Below are 22,205 nucleotides of genomic sequence, written 5' to 3'. Positions count from 1 at the left end.
TGGTAGAAGGTAGATTTACCTGGGGATGTTGAGGAAGACCAGACACTGCAGCTTCAAGTCCTGAACCTTTGACGTTAAATCAGTCCCATCACACTGGAGACAGACAGAGAGAGGGACAGAGACAATGAGAGAGACAGAAATATAAATAAATAAAACATGGGATAAACTCCCAATAGAAGCCCTCCGCAATGAATTCTGCTGAAGAACTCTTATGTAATGGGACGTGGACAAATTAAACCAAAATTGGTACATCTCCACTGTCAGAGACACAAGCAGAGACAGATCCTGAACTAACACTGACTCAGTGAGCAACACAAAGAAACAGGATGGACAGAGAGGAGCGAGTGTGGGGGTCACTGCTCAACAGGGAGGTAGAGACACAGAGACAGAGAGACAGAAACAGAGTGAGGGAGTGACTCAGTGTTTTTACATAAATGACAGTTTGATTGACAGCTACTCACCACCACCTTGATGTGCTTCGACAGGTCTTTGGAGCTTCCCATCAGGAAGTCTGAGAATGCTGTCTGTATGAGAGAGAGAGAGAGAGAGACAGAGAGAGAGAGAGAGAGAGAGAGACAGGTGAGCAGGACTCTCTAACAGGTGCCACAGTTGGATGTAGACAGTTCTCTGTCTACAGTCTCCACCTCTACAGTCATCAGTGGGTTGTGTATCTGTCACCATGTTTCTGTACAACAGTGTTTACCACACAGAGATCTGAACATCAGATAGTAGTGATATACTGTAAAGCAGCTGGTGTTCTTCAGACTTATACTAGAAAGAACAACTGAGAAAATTTCAGTGACACTGAGACTGAAGATCTTCACACTTCTTACATAGTTTTTTAATATGTTAATATTAATATGTTAAATAATAAACTCATACAAAGCCAAGAGCAACTAATAACCCTGTGTAAATGAAGACATTACAGCTGTTCACCTCCATCACCCAACACTGACTAACGTTTGAATTCACTGCATACATTAACTCTCATGTACTGTGGTGAGAAGTTGTTTGTACAGCAGTCATTTCAATCATACTGTAGACTGTAAATAAAGATGAACGTAGCCCCCATGATGCCACCCAGTTTTAAAGCTGCTCCGTCGTGACCATCTTGGCAGTGTGCGACTCCTCCTAACTCCCGGTTAATCCAAATATGGACAAAGAGGTGCGGCAAGTGGAGCTGAGACTTCAGTCCATTTCAGTTTATAACAATATGAACCTGTTAACATCATTAGCACAGCTGAGGTGTCTAGCTAGAAAGCTAACCCAAGCCTAATTCAGCTGTTGGCTAGCCAGGTAACAAGCTATGTTAACAGCCCAGGTATAATTAGTGCAGACATTGATAACTGCTAACCTGTAACCTGTAAAAACAGGAGCTCAGTCTTCCTCGTGTTCTGTTAATCAGTTAACAAGTCAAGTTATCTGTCTGATATTTACATGAAGAACCACAAACACAGAGAACTCAGTTCACTGACTCAATCACCTGAGGAGACACACCTGTGACAACACTCACTTGGCACTGAAAGAAGCCATTATACATAACTTTAAGCCTTAATAATATGTAAACAGGTGAGTTATATAAACATTCACCCCCCCTGGTACAGTTATCATGAAGGAGGAAATTAGCTATAGGGACCAAAACCATTTTTTGTTTTTTGTAAGTTGGACATTTTCACATTGTCTATGGGGATTTACTCACTGGTGGAGCCAGACTCTAGTGGTCATTAGAGGAACTGCATGTTTAGGTTCTTCAGCGTTGGCTTCATTTTTCAGTCTGGAGGTTGATGCTTGATTTGAACCTGTCCTGTCATTCAACATTTTAGCTTCATCGGGTCTTTCTCAGATGACTCAGGTGATGTTTACCACCCAGAGGACATTCACAGGCCAGGACTACTAAAGGCAAAAGCTGCCTTCATTCATCCAACATTAACCAACTCTTCAACATCATCTGGAGGAAACTGTAGATTGAGTGAAGACATTTATAACTGAATAATGTTAATAATAAAACACTTTAACATGGAGGTGCACTCACTCCAGCATAGAACATCTTATTCCTGAAGCGACTGTTGAACTTCTCTGGGTTGGCCTCTGAAATACACACAGACAGTGAAGTCAACAGTTTATATAATGTTCATACAGTCTTCACCCATCAAAAACATCTGTTTTCTATTGATTATTGATGTGAATTTACCTCTTGATTCATGGAACTCTAGAGTCACGTGGGCATCGAATCCAAGACTGAAGTAATTATTGAAAACATCTAGAGGAAGCTGAGAGCACACACAAACATACACACACACACACACGCACAGACACAGTGAGCAGTGACATCTCATCTTGTTTTAAAAACCTGTGCTTTGCTGGTGACTGGTGGTTGGTTTGTGTTACTGCAGCTTCATTACGTCACTGGTCATAACATGTTTTTATCTATGGAGCAACCTCCACTCTCATTTTGAAGGGTTAAAGATGAAGAGGATATGATGTAAACATGTGTATGTTCACTGACCTTATCAGTCTGTTGTTCATCTAGTTCAGCCCCTGCACTGTGGTTTGGTTCAACCTGTAGATTCCACCTGTCCAGCTGGACGACAGCTCCATCCTCCACGTGGGACAGGATCTTCGAAAGAGGTTCGTCTGTGTAACCCTGTAACAGTTATATCACACAATGCCTTCAATCAGATTACAACTGCAGGTAACTGACTTCAGGTATGTGTGGGTTGTATTGGTCAGTTTCTGTACCCACCCCGCCCCAGTTGAGGGTCCTGGCAAGGTCATTTCCTGTCCCAAGTGGTAACACGGCAACAGGAGGCTGAGGGTTTAACGCCTGCTCATCAAGACAAGACAGGATCCAGCCCACCTGGAACAACAGACACACACAGAGTGAAGACTGAGTCCTCCATCAGGTCTGTCTCAAACAGGAACTCAGCTGAATCAGACAACATCACATCCCTCTCTTTCATTGGAGCTGTCTATTAGTGTGTGTGTGTGTGTGTGTGTGTGTGTGTGTGTGTGTGTGTGTTAGTCCTCACAGTGCCGTCTCCTCCACAGGCCAGGATCCTCAGGTTGTGGACTTTGCGATACAGCTCCAGGCTGGAAGATATACACTGGTTAATAGTCAGTTCAGACATGTTTACTGGTATGTGTGTGTGTGTGTGTGTGTGTGTGTGGGTGTGTGTGTGTGTGTGTGTGTGTGTGTGTGTGTGTGTGTGTGTGTGTGTGAGAGAGACTTACCCCTCCTTTGGTCCTCCCCGGCTCAGGTCAAACACCTGTCTTGGGTTCAGATACCACATGAAGGACTGCAGGATCTTGGTCCCCTGTCAGGGAGACAAACAGGACACTGGAGGACTAGAGACTGAACAAACCCAGAATCTACTACACTGGGACTGGTTCACTGACTGTTTAGCTGAACTGGCTGACAAGCTGCTTGTGACTAGTTGACTAGTTGTTACCTGGTTTCCTCCGCTCTTGGGGTTGACGAACACCAGCAGCGGTTTCATCAGTGGTGAGGGGATGGGTCGGATTATAAACGGCTTCCACTGCCGTCCTTCCTGTATGAGAAGAAGAAGATCTCAGTCTATTGTCCATCCAGACCACCTACCCTGGGACTGGAGGACTGGAGTCCCTTGACCTGGGTTTCCAGTCCTCTAACCTGGGACTCCAGTCCCCTGATTTGGGACTCCAGTCCTCTGACTGGGACTGGAGGACTGGAGTTCCCTGACATGGGACCGGGGCATCAGCTGTTGAACAGTGACATCAGCCTCAGTGACTATGAGCAGAAGAAGTAGAAACATGGATTCATGTGAACCAACAAGAACTTTAAAAGGCGGTGGTATGTGTTTTTTCTGTTTGCTGACTTCCTACACAGCAGAGCATCACTCCTCTCTCCTCAACTGTAGACAACTGTAGAGTGACAACAGCCTCATCAGTCTGACAAATGATTAACACAACTACACTGCTGTGGCAATGTGTAGATGTGACCTGTTCTATCATAAAAACACATAACAGATAAAATCCATCTGTGCTGCCACGTGAATACAATACATTATTCCCATTGATCTGTGACTGCATTAAAACTGATGTGAGGTATGAATGAAGGTGATAAAGAAACAGACAAAGCAGATCACTGTCAGGAGAGTATTGCACATCTGTCCATGTGAACCTGTACCATGTGACCACAGCTGTCACAGACAGACAGATTACAGTGCAAGACTGACCTCTGCTCCTTTCTTACTGCTCTTCCTCTTGAATGACGTCCTCTTCTTCTTCTTACTGGACTTCATAGAAGACTGTCAGAGACACAACACACACAGAGACAGGCTGCATTGTGATTTCATGATGATGTAATAATAATGTTTCCCTTTCTTCAAACAAATGTATGAGACATTCATATCAACATCCATATTCACTATTATCATCAACACATTTCCATGTAGGAGACGTAGCAGCAGAGTCACCACCTCAGCTCAGTCTGTCACCTTGAGGACAAAAACTGTAAATCAGTGAAATGAAAACAATGTAAAGAAAAATATTTGCCTTTAAATCTCAACAGATGTAAATGTTATTCTTGTTTTATTTCTGAAACATGTACATTGTATGTAACAACATTAACAATGAAACTGATTGACAGGACTGCTGTGAAGGTTCACAGGTTCCTACATGTAAAACACGCAGTGAGTCCAGTCTCTGATCCAGGTTAAGAGTGACTGACAACAGTGTTACCTGATGGCGTCGGACCCGGACGATCCATGTGGGTGGGACTATGAGGGCAGCGTGAGCTCCAATTGGACAAGGCTCCTCAATCTGCTGCAGCATGAAGCAGGAAACCTTGTTGTGGTACTGAAGGAATACAAGAAATACAGCAGCTTAAAGCACTGATGCACTGTCTTCTGGTAGTGCATCTTCAGTGGACTGGTTGTCTTTTCCCAGTGTGTATCAATATCAAACTCACAGCCTGTTTGCACCAGGAGCAGCTGATGGCTACGATCTCTTTACTGTGGAAGGCAAACTTCTGCTGGAAGCCCTGCACAGAGAGATGAGGATAAAGGTTTTAATCCACTTCACTGCTACTGAAGAATTCAATTACATCACTGGTTCAGGTTAAAGGGTAAAAACTGTACTGTACTAATGTTAAAGAGGAACTATTATGGCCATTTGTAGTGTTAATCATTTAATTCTTGGTTTCGACTAAAATAGATTTACATGCTTTAATGTTCTGAAAAGACATTATTTTTCTTCTTCTGTACATTTTATACTGTACTCTATTCACCCTCTGAAACGCTGTCAAACAAACAGTTGTGGCAGCTTCGGTTCTGCCTTATCGTTTTGAGCAAGGGTCCGATCCTGAACCAGAAGATGACAGAACCGATCCACCTTCACAAGTTGAGCAGAAAACAAGCATACCCACTGTCAGGCAGCGGAGGGAGGAAGAGGCAGAAATATGGAGAGTGCTGCAAATCAAAACACTGGACAGTCTGCAAAGACTTCGGATGACAATATTCATAACTTTTATGTGTGGACACTTCCGGACTAAAGGAAAAAAAATAATGGAGGAACAGACAGATAGTGGACAGGTAGGGAGTCTCCACCGCTTCACCTCCTGCTTGTTTACATGGTGGTAAATCTGAATTAATTAAACTTTAGTGTGCATAGCTACTGAAAAATGAACTTGGCGGTTAAATTATGGATAATTTATCAGAGCTAACGAGGTACAGCATGTCAATACTGACAAATGTTTAAGTGATCAGGTCGTGGTAAATCAATAGGACCAGGAAGTATTGTCTGGACCCCCAACAAGGCATTTCATACAAAGGAGAAAATTTGGGTTTTTACCCTGACAGAGTTCCTTTGGTGTAAACTTTGATCCTTCTGACTCTGGAGACCATTTACATGCACAAAAACCTATATAACATGTACAGTAAGGGAAAACTCAGAAAAGCATAATAGGTCCCCTTTAAAACAACTCAATGTATAACAAAACAATTAAATTGACTCTTAGAAAATGACTTTGTTATAAAAAAGATTCAGAATCTCCACTCACCTTCCCACACTGTTTACATTTGCCCTCTTGTCGTCTGCGATGAACCCAGTGATGACGCACCACAACGGGCTGAACATAGACAATACACAACACAACAGGTGAGTTTTATATCATTGAACCCATGACCATATCTGGATATGAACAACATGAGAACTATGAGACAAACTGATAGTTAGGAGGAGAAGAAGAAGAAGAAGGGGACAAAGTAGGAGAAGGAGAAGAAGAAGAAGGAAGAAGAAGGAGACGAAATAGGAGAAGAAGAAGAAGGAGACTAAGGGGGAGGAGAGAGAAGAAGAAGTAGACAAAGGAGAAGAAGAAGAAGGAAGAAGACGGAGACAAAGGAGGAGAAGGAAGAAGAAGAAGGAGAAGAAGATGGAGAAGAGGAAGACAAAGGTCCAGAACTCACTTCACGAATGTTCCTAGAGCTTGATTCTCTGAAAGAAGGTTTGCACCTGAAGTTAATCTGAGGAGAAGAAGAGCAGACAGGTGACAACATGTAGGTGATAACTGAGACCACACCTGTACTGGAGGAGGTTAGACAGAAACCACAGGGACACACCAGCAGAACCAAGAATTCAAGGATTAGCAGCTTTAATTTAAAGTAGTAAGACCAAAGAGAAAAGATTAGACTGTAGCAGTGAGAGTGGACTCCATCTCCAAAGAACGAGCAGTGATTCAATGAAGTGAAGAAGAAACAGACACTACCAGACATCTGTGGCTGCTGTCAGGCCACAGTTAGGCCACAGTTAGACCACAGTTAGACCACAATTAGGAGTTAGACCACAATTAGGAGTTAGACCACAGTTAGGCCACAGTTAGCAGTTAGACCACAGTTAGACCACAGTTAAGCCACAGTTGGACAACAGTTAGGCCGCAGTAGACCACAGTTAAGCCACAGTTAGACAACAGTTAGACAACAGTTAGGCCAGTTAGACCACATTTAGGCCAGAGTTAGGCCACAGTTGCACAACAATTAGGAGTTAAACCACAGTTAGGCTACAGTTAGCAGTTAGACCACAGTTAGGCCGCAGTTAGACCACCATTAGGCCACAGTTAGTCCACAGTTAGACCAGTTGGGCCAGAGTTAGGCCACAATTAGACCAATTTAGGCCACAGACAACAGTTAGGCCACAGTTAGGCCACAGCTAGACCACAGTTAAGCCACAGTTTGACCACAGTTAGGCCAGAATTAGACCACAGTTAGGCCCATTTAGGCCACAGTTAGCAGTTAGGCCAGAATTAGGCAAAGTTAGGCCATAGTTAGCAGTTAGACCACAGTTAGCAGTTATACCACAGTAAGATCACATTTAGGCCAGTTAGACCACAGTTTGACCACAGTTAGGCCAGAGGTAGACCACAGTTAGGCCATAGTTAGGCCAAGTTAGACCACAGCTAGGCCACAGTTAGGCTGCAGTTAGACCACAGTTAGGCCACGGTTACACAGTTAGGCTGCAGTTAGGCTGCAGTTAGACCACAGAGTTAGATTAGGCTGAGGCCCACCAGACTGTTCTCTGTGTCCTGGAGGAGGATCATAGAACAAGTCTGCAAACTGCTCTGGTTCACTGTGATGACAACTCTGTTAATTCAGCTTCACACATCACAGAGTTGATGGTGTCCATGTCCTCTAAAGAGTCATCAGTTGGTCATTAGTCTCACATGATTGATGGTAAACTATTAATGTCATGACATGGTCAGCAGTGAGTTTAGTTAAGTTTGATTGGTCCATCAACAACAGACTCGTGTTCAGATCTGGAAGCTTTCAACGAGATCAAATACATGAGACTTGAAGACGTGAAATATTTCCATGTAACGATTAAAAATGTGGAGTCTTCACTTTTAATATGTCACTGTTTCACCTAAACAGATCCAGATGTAGAGAAGGATTCATACTGTTAAAAACAGGTAACCATGTTGAGCAGAGGGCATCATATAGACTGATCCTCTTTAATATGTGTTCTTCCTTATTTTGCTTCTTGTTCACTAATGTGAGCAAATAAAAACCAGAGACAGGAGCTGTGTCCAGAATCAATCAAACATATATAAACTGACCAATTAAAAATACATAAATCAATGAGCTAAAACTATTTGAAGTGAATAATGTTGATTATCTCACTACAACAGAACAGGTCAGGTCTGGGATTTATCAGACAGTAAGTGGACAGTCTGTTCTTGTAGTCAACATGTTGGATGAGAAATGTGCAGCTGTAAAGAGGTGAACCACTTTGATCAATGAGGAAGTGAGAGGAAGAGCGAGAAGATTATTTGATCGAGGGAAAAGAGAAGGACCCTGTTGTGATGATGATGATTTCCAGAGAGTGTGTGTCTGACCTGGATTAGATTACAGTTTAATTCACTAATTTAAAAGAGGATCATCACCACAGTGTTTGTCTTTAGAGGATAAATCTTCCCTCTGTTTACTACAGAGATTTGATAGCTGCATGAACCCCCACCTACACCTGTTTAAATAAACTCATTATGAATGATTGAAGTGATCCAGACACCCCCTCTTTTGAGGATTGTCAGATTCAGGGTCACAGATGAGGACAGAGGACAGGAAGCAGGTCTGGGTCTCACTCTAAAGGTGGGGTCATTGAGGGGCAGGGTGGTCTCCAGCAGAATGGCTCTAGAGCTGGGGAACTGGAGGACAGACAGGGGGGACAGGTGAAGATGACCTGCTGTCTCTGCTCCACACAGGAAGTAAATAAAGACTAGTCATCAGCTGAGAAACAACCTCCCTCTGATCTGAGGGTTTACAGTAATCCTTCTCTTCACTCCTCTCTGATCCTGAACTCATTGCTGAGGACTCAAACTTTAATCCGTCTATATTATTCCTCCATCTAATGAAGGAGGTTTAACTGTCCGTCTTTAATCCCCCCTACCTTTATCTGTCTCTGATCACTGCTACATCTACACCTGAGTCTCTACCTGTCTCTGCTACATTTACACCTGAGTGTCTACTTGTCTCTGATCACTGCTACATCTACACCTGAGTCTATCTGTCTCTGATCACTGCTACATCTACACCTGAGTCTATCTGTCTCTGATCACTGCTACATCTACACCTGAGTCTCTACCTGTCTCTGATCACTGCTACATCTACATCTGAGTCTCTACCTGTCTCCATGATGGGGGTTTAACAGGTGAACATCAGTCCACAGGTAAAATACAGAGACGTTACCTTCTCCAGTTGTTCTATACAGATGGTGTGAGCAACGATCTTACAGGCTGCACACTTCCTCCTGCTGACAGACTTTTGCTGGAAACAGAAACAGTAGGAGAACATGATGAGTTTTAAATCACAGGAACAAGAACCAGAGGTGAAACCAGAGACAGCAGAGAAACCGAGATGCTTCATTTCCATTTATTTCCACCTCCCTGCCCCTTTAGGAGACCGGAAGCAGGTCTGAGTATATTCATTCCAATGGGCGAAGTGAACAAGATCACAGATTATCACAGCTTCTTTCGCTCACTGAAATAAATATTGGACCCAGTTTTCACAAGCCACACGTGTTCAGAACATTCTGACATCAAAATGACATTTTTCAGACAAACAGATACAAGTAGATACAAGTTATCCATCAGTTAGTGTTAAAATGCCTGATTTTTGTGCTGTAATAACAGGCTGTAATAAGAAGAAAAGCGGATCTGTCTTTTCTTTCCCAAAGGATGCAGAGAGGTAAGTCTAGACAGGGATAGATTTTAATATTAGCTACTGTCACATTTCATGCCAGTTGTCTTGACTTGAGGGAGGGGTTGAGGGACAACGCCACTTAGGAGACCTGAACTGTGTCCCATTTCATACCACTGGCACTGCCTGTAATGCGGTATCCTTTGTATAGAGGATCTTTGGTGAAACTGCTTGTATTTAGAATAATTTAGTTTAACTGATGCTCAGGAGCAGCGATACCATTTCTGACCACTGGGGGTCAGTGTTGTGCTGCTGTGACCTGACACCACCACAAAAACACAGAAATTTGACACATATCACCTCACATATGAAACATAGCACATGTCCTTTAGACATCATTCCCTCACACCTACTTAAGGAAGTGTAAACACTGTTCGGCCTAATATTTAAACAATAATGACAAGGTTAAAGGTCAGTTGCTTTGTCCCAGCTTGCTTTAAACAGATCAAACCTAATCTAGATCCAGTCTTATGTGGTCCTGCCTCAGCTGTTTCCTGTTGTGTCTCATTAGTAAAGACACGATTTGTTTATTAAAGGTTCTTCTGATGAATACTGGTGACAGGAGCTTTGTAGAAAGTAACACTGACACTGATTCTGTAAAGATATGATGCTGATTCTATTGTTTTTGTAATTTTATATGAACAAGTTGTTTTATAAGGACTATAAGGAAAACCATTATAATGTAGTTACACTGTACCCCAGGCTCACAGTGATGAATCTGAACAGTATGACATGTGAAATGTACCAGAGCCCTGAGAGAAGAGGAGGGAGAGGAGAAAGAGGAGTACTCACCAGTGCTTTGGCAACACAGTGTTGTTCTCCAACATAACAGTAATCTCCAGACGCATTGGTCTCAAACCAGATGTGGTCTCCATACAAAGCTGACTCCTGCAGGACAGACACACACAGATATAACCTGATCCTCTACAAGCACAGAGAGGTTTCAGTTGAACAGACATGAATCTTTGACCTAAAGGTTTCCTCAGACCCTCCTTGTGTCTCCCTGATCCAAGACTTACAGTCCAGTCCACAGTGCTGCGGATGTGAGCCTCTGGGTCGGTCCTGGTCAGAGACGAGGTGCTGGGTTGACAGGGCAGGTGGTGCAGGCCAGACTTGGCGATGGCTTTCCTGAAAACACAGACAAGCCAAATACTTAATGTGAATCTAAAACCTCGTCAGTCAGACTGATCAAATGTTTCTGAACCTGAAAGCATTTAAAACTGAAAATTTCACCTTTAATATTCGGAAATAACAGAGTTCATTCATCCTGATCAGATAGTACGAATACCAACACATCAGCCTCAGATTATACAGCGACATCTAGTGGCCACTGTCATCAACGCCACCTCACCAGTAATTAAATACAGGCAGTGTTATAGATGTGAGTCTAATCTCCTCACCTCACAACAGGCTCCACTCATTAACCTGTAACTGAGGTTGGTATCTCTGATTTACACAACTTTCCCAATATTTATTTTAGATGTGTCTTAATTTTCAAAAAGCTGTAAAAAACCTTTCCTGTGACTCTGACGAGGTGTGGGTACACTACAGAACACAGTACTAAACTAAATGACAGTTAGGACTTATTTCTTTAGATTACCCATGTCAATTTGAAAGCAGAAAAAAAGTATTCTGACCTATGTTTTAATTTTCTGTTTTCAAACAGGGACCTTAAATGAACTGTTCACTTCAATCTCTTCTTTTAGTTAGTGAAAGTTCAGACAGGGCGACTATCTCCTCGCCCTCTAAGTCACAATCATGTTTCCTGTCATCCTGTAAGCTCAACCCACTCATTTTTCATCTTCATCCAATCACAACCTGAGACGCTGGCCTTAAGCCAATAACTTGTGTGTGTTCTCTCTCTCTCTGCTGTCATTCAGCACTGTGAGGCCTGACCATCTCCAATCAACCAAGACGTCTTTTACTTCAGATTTATACATTTTACTTAAGATTTCTCAAATTCTGGTTTTCCTCTCATTAGTCTGTCCTGATTGAAATACTGTAATTCCATCTGTTATTAAACATTAAAAATGCCCTGGTGTTGCTGCTACCCAGGACCTCATCACCATCTGAACAGATGAGTAAACATGACAGCAGCTGGTAGTCACTCACTCATAACTTCATCATTCACGCATGACTTTATCAGTCATTCATAACCTCATCACTAATAACCTCATCACTCACTCATAACTTTATCACTTAGTCACTAAAAACCTCATCACTCATTCATAACCTCATCACTCATAACCTCATCACTCACTCATAACTTCATCACTCACTCATAACTTCATCACTAATAACCTCATCACTCACTCATAACTTCATCACTTACTCACTCATAACCCCACCACTCATTCATAACCTCATCAGTCACTCATAGCCTAATCAGTCACTCATAACCTCATCACTCACTCATAACTTCGTCACTCACTCATAACTTCATCACTCATTCATAACTTTGTCACTCATTCATAACCTCATCACTCACTCATAACCTCATCACTCATTATAACCTCATCACTCACGTATGTATCATAACTGTTCTCATCTCTACAATATTGATGCTTCAGTTCTTCAACATTTCCAGTTTTCCAGGACAACTTTAAAACCAGATTATAAACGGACAAAGATCTGACTCGGTCACAAAGGTTCTGGTCTGAACCGGATCACCTCCTAAGTCTGGACCCAGACAGGGATCTCTCATTCCCAAGTGAAGTCATTACTTCTGATTTGGTCAATTTAATGTTGTAACCACATATATGATCAGTCAAAGAGCCAATCACCAGGAGGAGTCCAACCACACATCATCCACATATAAACTAACTGATGCTCCTGACAACATTGTTAATATTTGTTTCTATCAATATAGATTACTGCAATGGAGGGAGGGGGTTATGATGGATATGGAGGATATGATGTCATTGATGACATCACAGGGTCTGTGTATAATAATAAAAATAAGAAATTCACTTCCTCATCGAAAAACTGTTCATTTCCCCTTTTCCTGTAATAACTACATTATGTCCTGATGATGATGATGTGAGGACAGGTCGTTCTACCTGTGAGACTCACACCTGTTCTCAATTCGTTCTAGTAGAGGTGATAAACAACAACAAGCCTCAGTATTAAATCATCATCTGTGAACAAACTCAAACTAATCACTAAACTTTTTTTTCTTATGACGTTTGGATGGAAGGAAGTTTTGTGTATTAAGTTATTTAACCTTTTTTATACATTACGTAACATTACGTTATGTTACATTATATTATGTTGCGTTAAGCTACGCTACGCTAGGCTAGGTATTATGGCAAGGCTATGCTAGGCAATGTGAGGCTACACTACCCTACGCTACCTTAGTTTATGTTACGCTACATTACACTGCGCTATGTTACACAACACTATATTACGCAATGCCACATAACATTACTTTCGTTATGTTACATTACGTTAAGTTACATTATGTTATGTTATGTATATTGTTTGAAAAAACAGTACATTACTGTAACACTATTCAAATGATGCGCTGGCGACAAGTGGCAGCAAGTCCACATAGCTCGTAGTTTTTTGCAATATCTTTGTATATATATATATTTTTTGTCCATTGATGTTTTTTATTCAATGTCATTTTGTCTGACAACTGGAAAAATAATGTACACAAAGGAAGAACTCCTGGCTTTAAAGTATACTAGATATGGAGTTAAACATCTCATACCAGCTGAACTGAAGAAGCTGTACCGTGGATGCAGAGCCGGGGCTGAGCTAAAGGCTAGGAGATGGAGATATACGCCTTTTCTACCATCAATCCTTATGGGAAATGTCAACTCCCTGGCTAACAAGTTCAATGAACTGGAGGCACTTGTGAAGAACCATCGCGCATATCGTGAGTGTAGTCTCATGTGTTTCACAGACACCTGGTTAAACAACAACACTCCCGACCGTTGTGTGGATTTACCCGGCTTCACTGCAGTAGGAGCGGACAGAGACACCAGAGCAAGTGGAAAGAATAAAGGTGGAGGACTGGTTCCGTTTGTGAGCAATAGATGGTGCAACCCAGTGTCATATCACAGTGAAGAGATCTGCTGTTAGGATATTGAACTGTTGGCAGTTGGTCTTAGACCGTACTATGTACTGAAGGAGTTCTCTCACATTGTCGCCATTGTTGTTTACATTCAACCATGAACAAGACTATTGCAAGAGTACAGACCCAGCACCCTGATGCAATCATTGCAATATTGGGGGATTTTAACCATGTCATGCTCACCTCTCACCTGTCTGGCTTCACTCAGTATGTTGACTGTCCCACAAGGGAAAATAAGACACTTGATCTGTTGTATGCAAATGTCAAGGAGGCCTACACTGCTTCAGCTCTACCACCACTTGGCAGATCAGATCATAATCTGGTTTTACTTCAGCCTTCCTACAAGCCCTGTGTACTGCGGCAGGCTGGACCCCAAAGGCCAGTGAGTGTCTAAAAGACTGTTTTTAGTGCACAGATTGGAATGCACTGTTGGAGTCACAGGAATATGATAAAAGTAAGGACCCTGACCTTGATAGAATGGTTGAAAGTACCATGGAATATATTAACTTCTGTATGGACATTGTAATACCAGCAAAGACTGTACACTGCTTTCCAAACAACAAACCCTGGATCACCAGTAACATCAAGACCCTCCTCAACCAGAAAAAGGAGGCCTTCAGGGATGGAGACAGGGAGAAGCTCAGGTGTGTGCAACATGAGCTGAAGATCAAAGCAGGCGAAGGAGGACTAAAAAAAGAAAGTGGAGAGGAAGCTGCAGCACAACAACACCAGAGAGGTGTGGAAGGGGATGAGGACCATCACTGGCTATAAAGAGAACAGCCAGACAACATCAGGTGATGTGGACAAGGCCAATGAGTTCAACCTGTTCTACAACAGATTTGACACAGCTACACCTGTTCTCTCTCCAACTGCTTCAGCTGCAGCTTCTCCTACGGCATCTCCTCCACAACCTGACACTGCAGCTGCAACTCCCTCCACACTGTGGGGATGAGTCTCCTGTCCTTTACAGCAGAGGAGGTGAGGGCAGAGCTCAAGAGGCTACGCCCTGGAAAGGCAACAGGCCCGGATGGTGTGTGTGAGGCTGTTAGAGGACTGTGCAGCCCAGCTGGCTGAGCCTCTCCAGAGGATCTTTAACTTAAGCCTTCAAACAGGGAGGGTCCCAGTCCTATGGAAAACATCATGTCATGTTCCGGTACCTAAAGTAAGACGACCGGCTGAGATAAATGACTACAGACTGGTGGCCCTCACATCACACATCATGAAGACCCTGGAGCGGCTGCTTCTCCACCTTCTGAAGCCACAAGTTGAACATGCACTAGACCCTCTACAGTTCGCCTACAAAGAACATATTGGAGTGGATGATGCCGTCCTTTACATGCTCCACAGGGCCCATTCTTACTTGGATGAGCCAGGTAGTTACATGAGGATTATGTTCTTTGATTTCTCAAGTGCATTTAACACCATCCAACCCCCCATTCTTAAAGACAAGCTGGAAGGGCTGGAGGTGGATCCCTGCTTCACATCCTGGATTGTGGATTACCTGACAAGACGACCACAGTACGTCAGGCTGGGTAATTGGGTCTCAGGGACAGTGATGAGCAGCACTGGGGCTCCACAGAGGACTGTTCTGGCTCCGTTCCTGTTCACGCTGAATATGGCAGATTTTAAATACAACTCTGACTCGTGCCACATCCTGAAATACTCGGATGACATGGCTATTGTGGTGTGTATCAGGAACGGGCAGGAGGAAGAGAAGTACAGGGATCTGACGATGGCCTTCAGTGAATAGAGCGACAAGAACTGCCTCCTTCTGAACACCTCGAAGACCAAGGAGATGGTCATCGACTTTTGGAGGTCTAGGCCCACCCTTCAGCCAGTCACCATTCGAGGGAAGGACATTGAGGTGATACACACTTATAAATACCTAGGTGTGCACCTGGACAGTAAACTGGACTGGTCCCTGAACACGGATGCCATCTACCAGAAGGGGCAGAGCAGGCTCTTTTTCCTCAGGAAGCTCAGGTCCTTTGACATTTGCAGTGAAATGCTGCACGTTTTATCAGTCAGTGGTGGCCAGTGCACTCTTTTATGCTGCAGTCTGCTGGGGCAACAGTATGTCAGACATGAACACAAAGAGACTGGATAAACTGGTGAAAAAGGCTGGGTCCGTGCTTGGCAGGAGTCTGGATTCACTCAGGACTGTTGTGGAGAGACGCATGCAATGTAAGATGGACACCATCTTGGACAATACCAACCACCCTCTCCACAACATTCTGGCAGGACAGAGAAGCAGCTACAGCTGCAGCAAACATCTCATCTCACTGCACTGCAGAACAGAGAGGTTCGGGAGATCCTTTGTTCCCACTGCCATCAGGCTATACAACACCTCAGCCAAAGGAAGTGGACTAATCTAATTATTATTGTTCATTTGTTATTAACTGTTTTATTATTATTATAATTATTATCAACAATGAGCTAATGGACACATGAATTTCCCCTAGGGGATAAATAAAGTATCTATCTATCTATCTATCTATCTATCTAAATTGTTAAATATAAATATGAATTATCTTTCTTTGAATGTTTTATGAAACCATTTCTTTACACCCTAGTATATCAATGTGGGTCTGTGACATCATCAGCCCCTGTAACTGAGCAAACAGCTGGCTCACCTGGATTACCTGTTGTCACTCTTACCTAGCTTGTGATCAGACAACTGCTTGGGGCCCCAGGCTGTCAGGGGAGAGGGGTCTGTCTGCAGACTGCAAGAGAGGGGCACAACTGTGAGTGGGTGTAACCTTAAGTAGGGGGAGGGATACGATGCGCAAATCACAAGAAACCCCATGAGATGTTGAAATGAGATGTTTTAGGCAGAGACATACGTACATAGACGCCGCATTTGCCACTTCAGCTCTTTGCTGCGATACGTCAACGTCACTGCCGTATTAGTCCGGGCAAGGCAGCCCTGTAAACAAATAGGAATAAACGGAGGAGCAGCAGTTTTTCTATATTTCTCAACCGATTTCACTTCATGTAAACCTAACGTTGATACTCAGATCCTTATGGAAAATAGTGATTACAGCCTAGATTATCACGATTCTAAGTAACCAGTGACCAAACTTTTATTTTCACTGCACGTGGATCATAAACCCTTCAATATAGAAACGACTCATTGAAATCGATTGAGATATATAAATGTTATAGAGCTTTTTATCCACAAAAATTGCAGCTCCTCCGTGCACTTGCACTTATTTGCAAGGCAGTCTTACACAGACCAATATGATGGCTACGTTGACATATGATCCAGCGGCGATTGCGGCCTCTACGTGTATATGTCTATGGTTTTAGGTGCAAAGAGATTATTTTGTCGGCATTTTTGCTTTTATTTTATAGTTGATAGTTAACAGTTTCCTTCATTTAATAGCTTACAGCGTAGAGGCAGACAGGAAACATAGGGGCAAAGTGCTCCCTTCAACTGGCTCTTCCGATGCAGAGGAGCAGTGGCATGACATCATTGGAAGTGGGCGTAACCGTTAGTGGGCATAACCGTAAATCGGTGTAGCCATACCTATTGCAACCTACAGACAAATAGGGGGCCCCCGGGGGCTGACAATCTTAACTCTATAGCAGTGTCTCAAAATGTGGCTCCCTCCCCCTTAAACAACCAATGGGAAATTTGCAACGACTTCTGAATAGGAAACCTCCCTAAATGGGCCCCATGTCATTCCCTGGAGGATTTGCAATGATCTCAAAAGCAGTTAAACTATTTTTATTTTATTTTATTATATTTAGATATTAAAGTCATTTAGAATAAAAACAATGGGGATCAGTGCTTGGTTGGCCCATTCACAGTTTATTCATGTCTCTGTCTGGCTGCTGATTGGTTAACTGAATGCACTGATGCTCTGTTCCAGCCACTGAATACAGTCAGTCCAGAGCCACATCAGAGCTCATTCACTGAGAAGGAGAGGAGGTAAAAGAGTCAGATATGTCACCATCTGGGTTTAAGAAGAAAAGTAGCTGAAGGATTTTACAAGTCACCAAATCAAGAGAGAAAATCATTACCAACATGGCTCCTTAAAGGGGCTTTATGGGTTGATGAGCACTGGCTTTATAATGTGAGTTATTTACAATATAACAATGCTAAAGTTATTTAGGAATTTATTTAAGTTTTTATTGTTCTTTATTATTATATTTTGAATATTACAAAGTTTTCCACAATCTTTATATTCATATTTTCTTTTTTAATTCTACTAACATAAATATTTGGAATTTAAAAATGTTTAGATTTTGTACATTTTTCAATGGTGTCAGATAATTTATTAATAATGGTGATTGGAGACTAGATTCTAGAATCACCACTGATGAGCTAATGAAACTATTTAAAAGCGTTTCAGTGTGAATCATGTGGATGTTTATCACTTGTTTTTTTACCATTTGATCAAACTTTATTAAACATGAGGAATGACAAAGGACAGAGCCTGTTCTCAGCTCCCACTGGGACAGTGCTAAAGAAAAGACCACAAGGTTGTTTATCTTAAACATATGAAGGAAACTTCGCAGTTCCGTTTCTGCCTCAGATTATGAGACATCTTATCAAAGACAGTTCAGAGAGGAGATGGATCACTGAGAATCATTTCCTGTATCTGCGTCACATGTCCTGCCCCTTCAGGAGAGCAGCAGCAGGTCTGAGTCTGTTAACTCCAGAGGGGGAAGTGAACCTGATCACAGATTATGATTCTTTCATCCCATAGTCATGGAAATGAACACCGGACCCAGTTTTCACAAGCCACAGACTTTTGAGTGTTCTGACACTAAAATTTCATCTTCAGACAAATCAGGAGAAAATGAACTTTGATAGAGACCAGAACAAACTCTGATATGATCCTATACAGGGTCGACACAGACAAGAAATTCATCAGTTAGTGTTAAAAGCTCTGTGCAGCAGTAGTCTGTAAAAACAGGAACATATCTTTCTTTTCTTTCCCAGAGGATGCAGACAGTCTGGATAAAGTTATTAAAGGTCATTAAAGCTCCATATAGTATAAAGTTAGATGTGCATGTGTAGTTTGATTATAAAGCACGTCTAGATTCTATATTAATGCTGTGAAAGTATCAAAGCGCTCAGTCCACAGAGAAATGCACACAGCCTGTATTCAGAAACTGAGCCTTAAAACCAGCTGTCAGGACTTCTGGAACTTTGTGATGTCACAACAAAGCAGTTCAACACCACAAGCCCAGCCTACCTGGACACACCATCCAACATTGCAGGATTTGGTTTCTCCGAGTATTTACCTGAAATTTGCTATATTTTTATTGCATCACTGAGAAAACATACAGAAGAGGGGCTCAGATCCTCTCTCTCTCTTCTAATTGGCTCACCAACCTGTTGTTACTAGAGCTCCAGAGTGAACCCTGAGAGAGGAGATGTAAAACTACAGTGAGATGTTTTTTGGTTCTTAAAACCACAAATATATCTTCCTCTGGATAAACACTATAAATTGTAAAATATTATATACTGTCGCATTTTATACCAGCTGCATCAGCCTGAATGTGCTGCTGTTGTTTTGCCATACCAACTAAGGAGACAGGAAGTATCATTTCATACCATCACTGCTTGTAATGTATCATCTTTGTTATAAAGCCACTTTGTTGATATTTTTGCCTGATGGCATCACTACAGGAAAGGTCAGAGGTCACCACAGACACAATATGGACTATGAATATAAATATCAGAGAACCAGTTTTAGTTTTCAGGATCATCCTTATGGATCTATAATTATCTATAACATGTGATTATCATTCTGTGACCTAAAGCATCAGGAACCACCAAGAGCATCACAGTGGACCCTGTTTACATGGTTCAAAACCACATCCAGACAAAATCCTGATCCAGGACCAGTCCAGGTCAGATTATATAGAAAACAGTAATTTGGTTTAGTCTACAAGTACAGTGTGTGTGTGTGTGTGTGTGTGTGTGTGTGTGTTTGTCTGTTACATACGACAGGAAGTTCTCCCATGTGTCCATATAAGGATTGTAGTATATGGTTCCCTCGTGTCCCCTGAGAGGTGAAGAACAGCTTTTATGGAGTGAGGACCCAGAGGAGGTCAGATCTGGGTCAGCCGCCCCGGGACCAGAACTCAGACCTGCTGAGGCCAGCTGAGCCAGACTAGGGCTGGTGGTGGAGGTTTGGATCGGTTTCTGTTCTGTCCAGTGACCCTGACCTGAACTCCGTCGTTGGTATCGACCATAAACTCCTACTGCCCTGCTCTGAAACACAGAGTCAGCTGGGAGGAGGTGGGAGGAGTTTCTTCTCAGACAGCGAGGAGGGCGGAGCAGGGGGCGGGGCTTAATGTTTTCCATAACAACTGCCTGGGTTAAGTGCATCTGAGCTGTATCTTTTCCTCCTCTGGTTCTGTTCTCCACCTTTTCATCACTCCCTTCATCTTCATCAGACTCAGAGCAGGAGCACAGGCACACACCTAGCTCCTCCTCCTCCTCCTCCCCCTCCTCCTCCTCTTCCTCTTCCTCCTTCTCTCTCTCTCCTCCTCCCATCTGGACCAAACTTGCAAGTAACATGGAGGATCCAAGCAGATGAGGTTCGATGGATTTTACTTTAAAGGGACGTCGATGGCTCACTGCTGACCCATGATGCAGGTAGGGGGCAGAGCCTGAGGCCCGATGAGCACGGTGAGGTTTACACTGAAACTTTCTTCTTCCTCGCTTCACAGGTATGTCCTCTCTCACAGCCCTTACCATTGCTTCACCTGTGTTTGTTAACCCTGTTTCTATGACTGATTGCCGCCTCTGTCCACTGGCCACCAGTAGGCCCACACTGGGACGCCGGCGCTGGTCTGGACAGACCGGAGGCAAACCAACGGAGGAGCGTCTGGACTGGATCAAAGCTGCAGAGGGCAGACCCACACTGGAGCGCCTCCTGGCTTTACTGGTCTGAACTGCAGGACCAGGCTGACGCACCGCCACAGGGTGCTTCTGTCGTTTGTGACGACGACCGAAATGACGCTGGAAGAAGAACTCCATCATGTCTCAGTGTGGAGGAGCTGAAACTCACACAGCAGGTCCTCCTCCTTGTCCTCTGACACGAGGTCAAAAGTCAAAGGTCACACATGACGTTTTAATCCAGAGAACAAGATGATGGTCCAGCTCCTGCTGGTCCCTACTAGTCCACCTCTGGTCTTCCTTTAGAAACTCTGAAGGGGTGAGTAGGTGGGGTCAATCAAATCTATGCTTTTCCATAAATTATCACATTAACAAAGAAAACTGTAAATAAATAATAACTAACTAAACATAAAATTTAATCTTTGATTCAATAATTAATCAATCAGCTCATTAATTACTGATGCAGTGCTGCTTTGTTCAAAGTCATCAAACTGGTATTACCCAGAAGCCCCTTCACTGGTTCCCTCCACAGTCACAGTATTAGTGACAGTCCTGTAGTGAGATCAGGAGTGGAGCATCACTGTATTTTGTCCTGAACAGAAACTGGACCAGGATTTTAAAAACTGGAGCAGGATTGTAGCAGTCAGAACCAGTTTTTTTTAGTGACAGGTCTTTAAAACCTTCAGATCTATGAAAGATTTTAAATAGATAAAAATAGATCAAACACAGACATAAAGTCAATGTTCACTAGCATGTAGCCGACATGTTCACTAGCATGTAGCCATCATGTTCACTAGCATGTAGCAGACATTTCAAGTAGCCAACATGGCTGAAGCTGCCTCGTCTGAGGATTTTGCCCAGGAAACCGAGACATTCTCTGACTGCAAATCCACCAGTTCTCTTAAATACTGTGATGATTCACTAATTAATCAAACACCAGCAGAGTGACTGCTACAACTTTATAGAGCCTTCAGAATAAAACCCTGCACATGGTGTTAGGGATGTGATGTTTAATAAAAGACATTTATTACACAACAGGTTGAAGAATGAGATACTGAAACTGGAACCATTGACTATTTAATTCAGGTAGACACTAAAACAAAGATCATCATTACATCAGACATGTTTTCACCTCAGCATTCTGCTTTATAACACAGCAGACAACAGTAATTTATACAAATTAACTGATGTTACGTTTCATCGGTAAAGATTAGATCAGTATCATCTTCATGTATCTTGATAAGCAGAGGCATCAGAGCTAACTTTTAGTCCCTGATCAAGTCTTGAGGTTGACTGGGTTCAGCCTGGGGTCCTGCTCTGATTCCAGGATTTATCTGAACTATGGGAATTTTCCCTCCACCTCAACCTATAGCTATGATTCATGAGTTATTTGAGGTGTTTGGTGAGCCTAATTCTGCTGAGTCTGACCGTATCACTTTATGCTGTGACAGGCAGAAGCCAGAGTCTCTGTCTGAGCAGGAACACAGAAACTCTGCAGCTTCACATTACACACAGATAAAACTACAGAGCATCTTCACTG

General features: G+C 42.8%; 1 protein-coding gene across 2 annotated transcripts in view; it reads right to left on the bottom strand.

Annotated features, from left to right (window-relative positions):
- LOC111232464 (diacylglycerol kinase zeta-like) overlaps nucleotides 1-22,205 on the bottom strand; it is a 76,899-nt gene that overhangs the window by 46,426 nt on the left and 8,268 nt on the right. The window contains exons 1-19 of one of the 2 annotated variants that reach the window (XM_022760001.1): nucleotides 19,767-20,212; nucleotides 10,745-10,853; nucleotides 10,518-10,613; nucleotides 9,216-9,293; nucleotides 8,612-8,674; nucleotides 6,444-6,500; nucleotides 6,038-6,106; nucleotides 4,949-5,020; nucleotides 4,720-4,836; nucleotides 4,215-4,286; nucleotides 3,450-3,548; nucleotides 3,232-3,314; nucleotides 3,030-3,090; nucleotides 2,744-2,857; nucleotides 2,507-2,644; nucleotides 2,192-2,270; nucleotides 2,033-2,088; nucleotides 462-524; nucleotides 20-93 (exon numbers count right to left, since the gene is read on the bottom strand). In XM_022760001.1, coding sequence (XP_022615722.1) covers nucleotides 20-93; nucleotides 462-524; nucleotides 2,033-2,088; nucleotides 2,192-2,270; nucleotides 2,507-2,644; nucleotides 2,744-2,857; nucleotides 3,030-3,090; nucleotides 3,232-3,314; nucleotides 3,450-3,548; nucleotides 4,215-4,286; nucleotides 4,720-4,836; nucleotides 4,949-5,020; nucleotides 6,038-6,106; nucleotides 6,444-6,500; nucleotides 8,612-8,674; nucleotides 9,216-9,293; nucleotides 10,518-10,613; nucleotides 10,745-10,853; nucleotides 19,767-20,152 — 1,886 coding nt within the window. In that variant the 5' untranslated portion in view covers nucleotides 20,153-20,212. Of the gene's footprint in view, nucleotides 1-19; nucleotides 94-461; nucleotides 525-2,032; nucleotides 2,089-2,191; nucleotides 2,271-2,506; nucleotides 2,645-2,743; nucleotides 2,858-3,029; nucleotides 3,091-3,231; nucleotides 3,315-3,449; nucleotides 3,549-4,214; nucleotides 4,287-4,719; nucleotides 4,837-4,948; nucleotides 5,021-6,037; nucleotides 6,107-6,443; nucleotides 6,501-8,611; nucleotides 8,675-9,215; nucleotides 9,294-10,517; nucleotides 10,614-10,744; nucleotides 10,854-19,766; nucleotides 20,213-22,205 lie in introns of those variants that run through there. The other variant, XM_022760010.1, reaches the window with a different exon arrangement.

This window comes from Seriola dumerili, unplaced genomic scaffold (assembly GCF_002260705.1).
Source record: "Seriola dumerili isolate Sdu_G_001 unplaced genomic scaffold, Sdu_1.0 BDQW01000018.1, whole genome shotgun sequence".
NCBI lineage: Eukaryota > Metazoa > Chordata > Actinopteri > Carangiformes > Carangidae > Seriola > Seriola dumerili.
The sequence above is the reverse complement of the archived record's forward strand: the minus strand, read 5'-3'. Positions and strand labels throughout refer to the sequence as shown.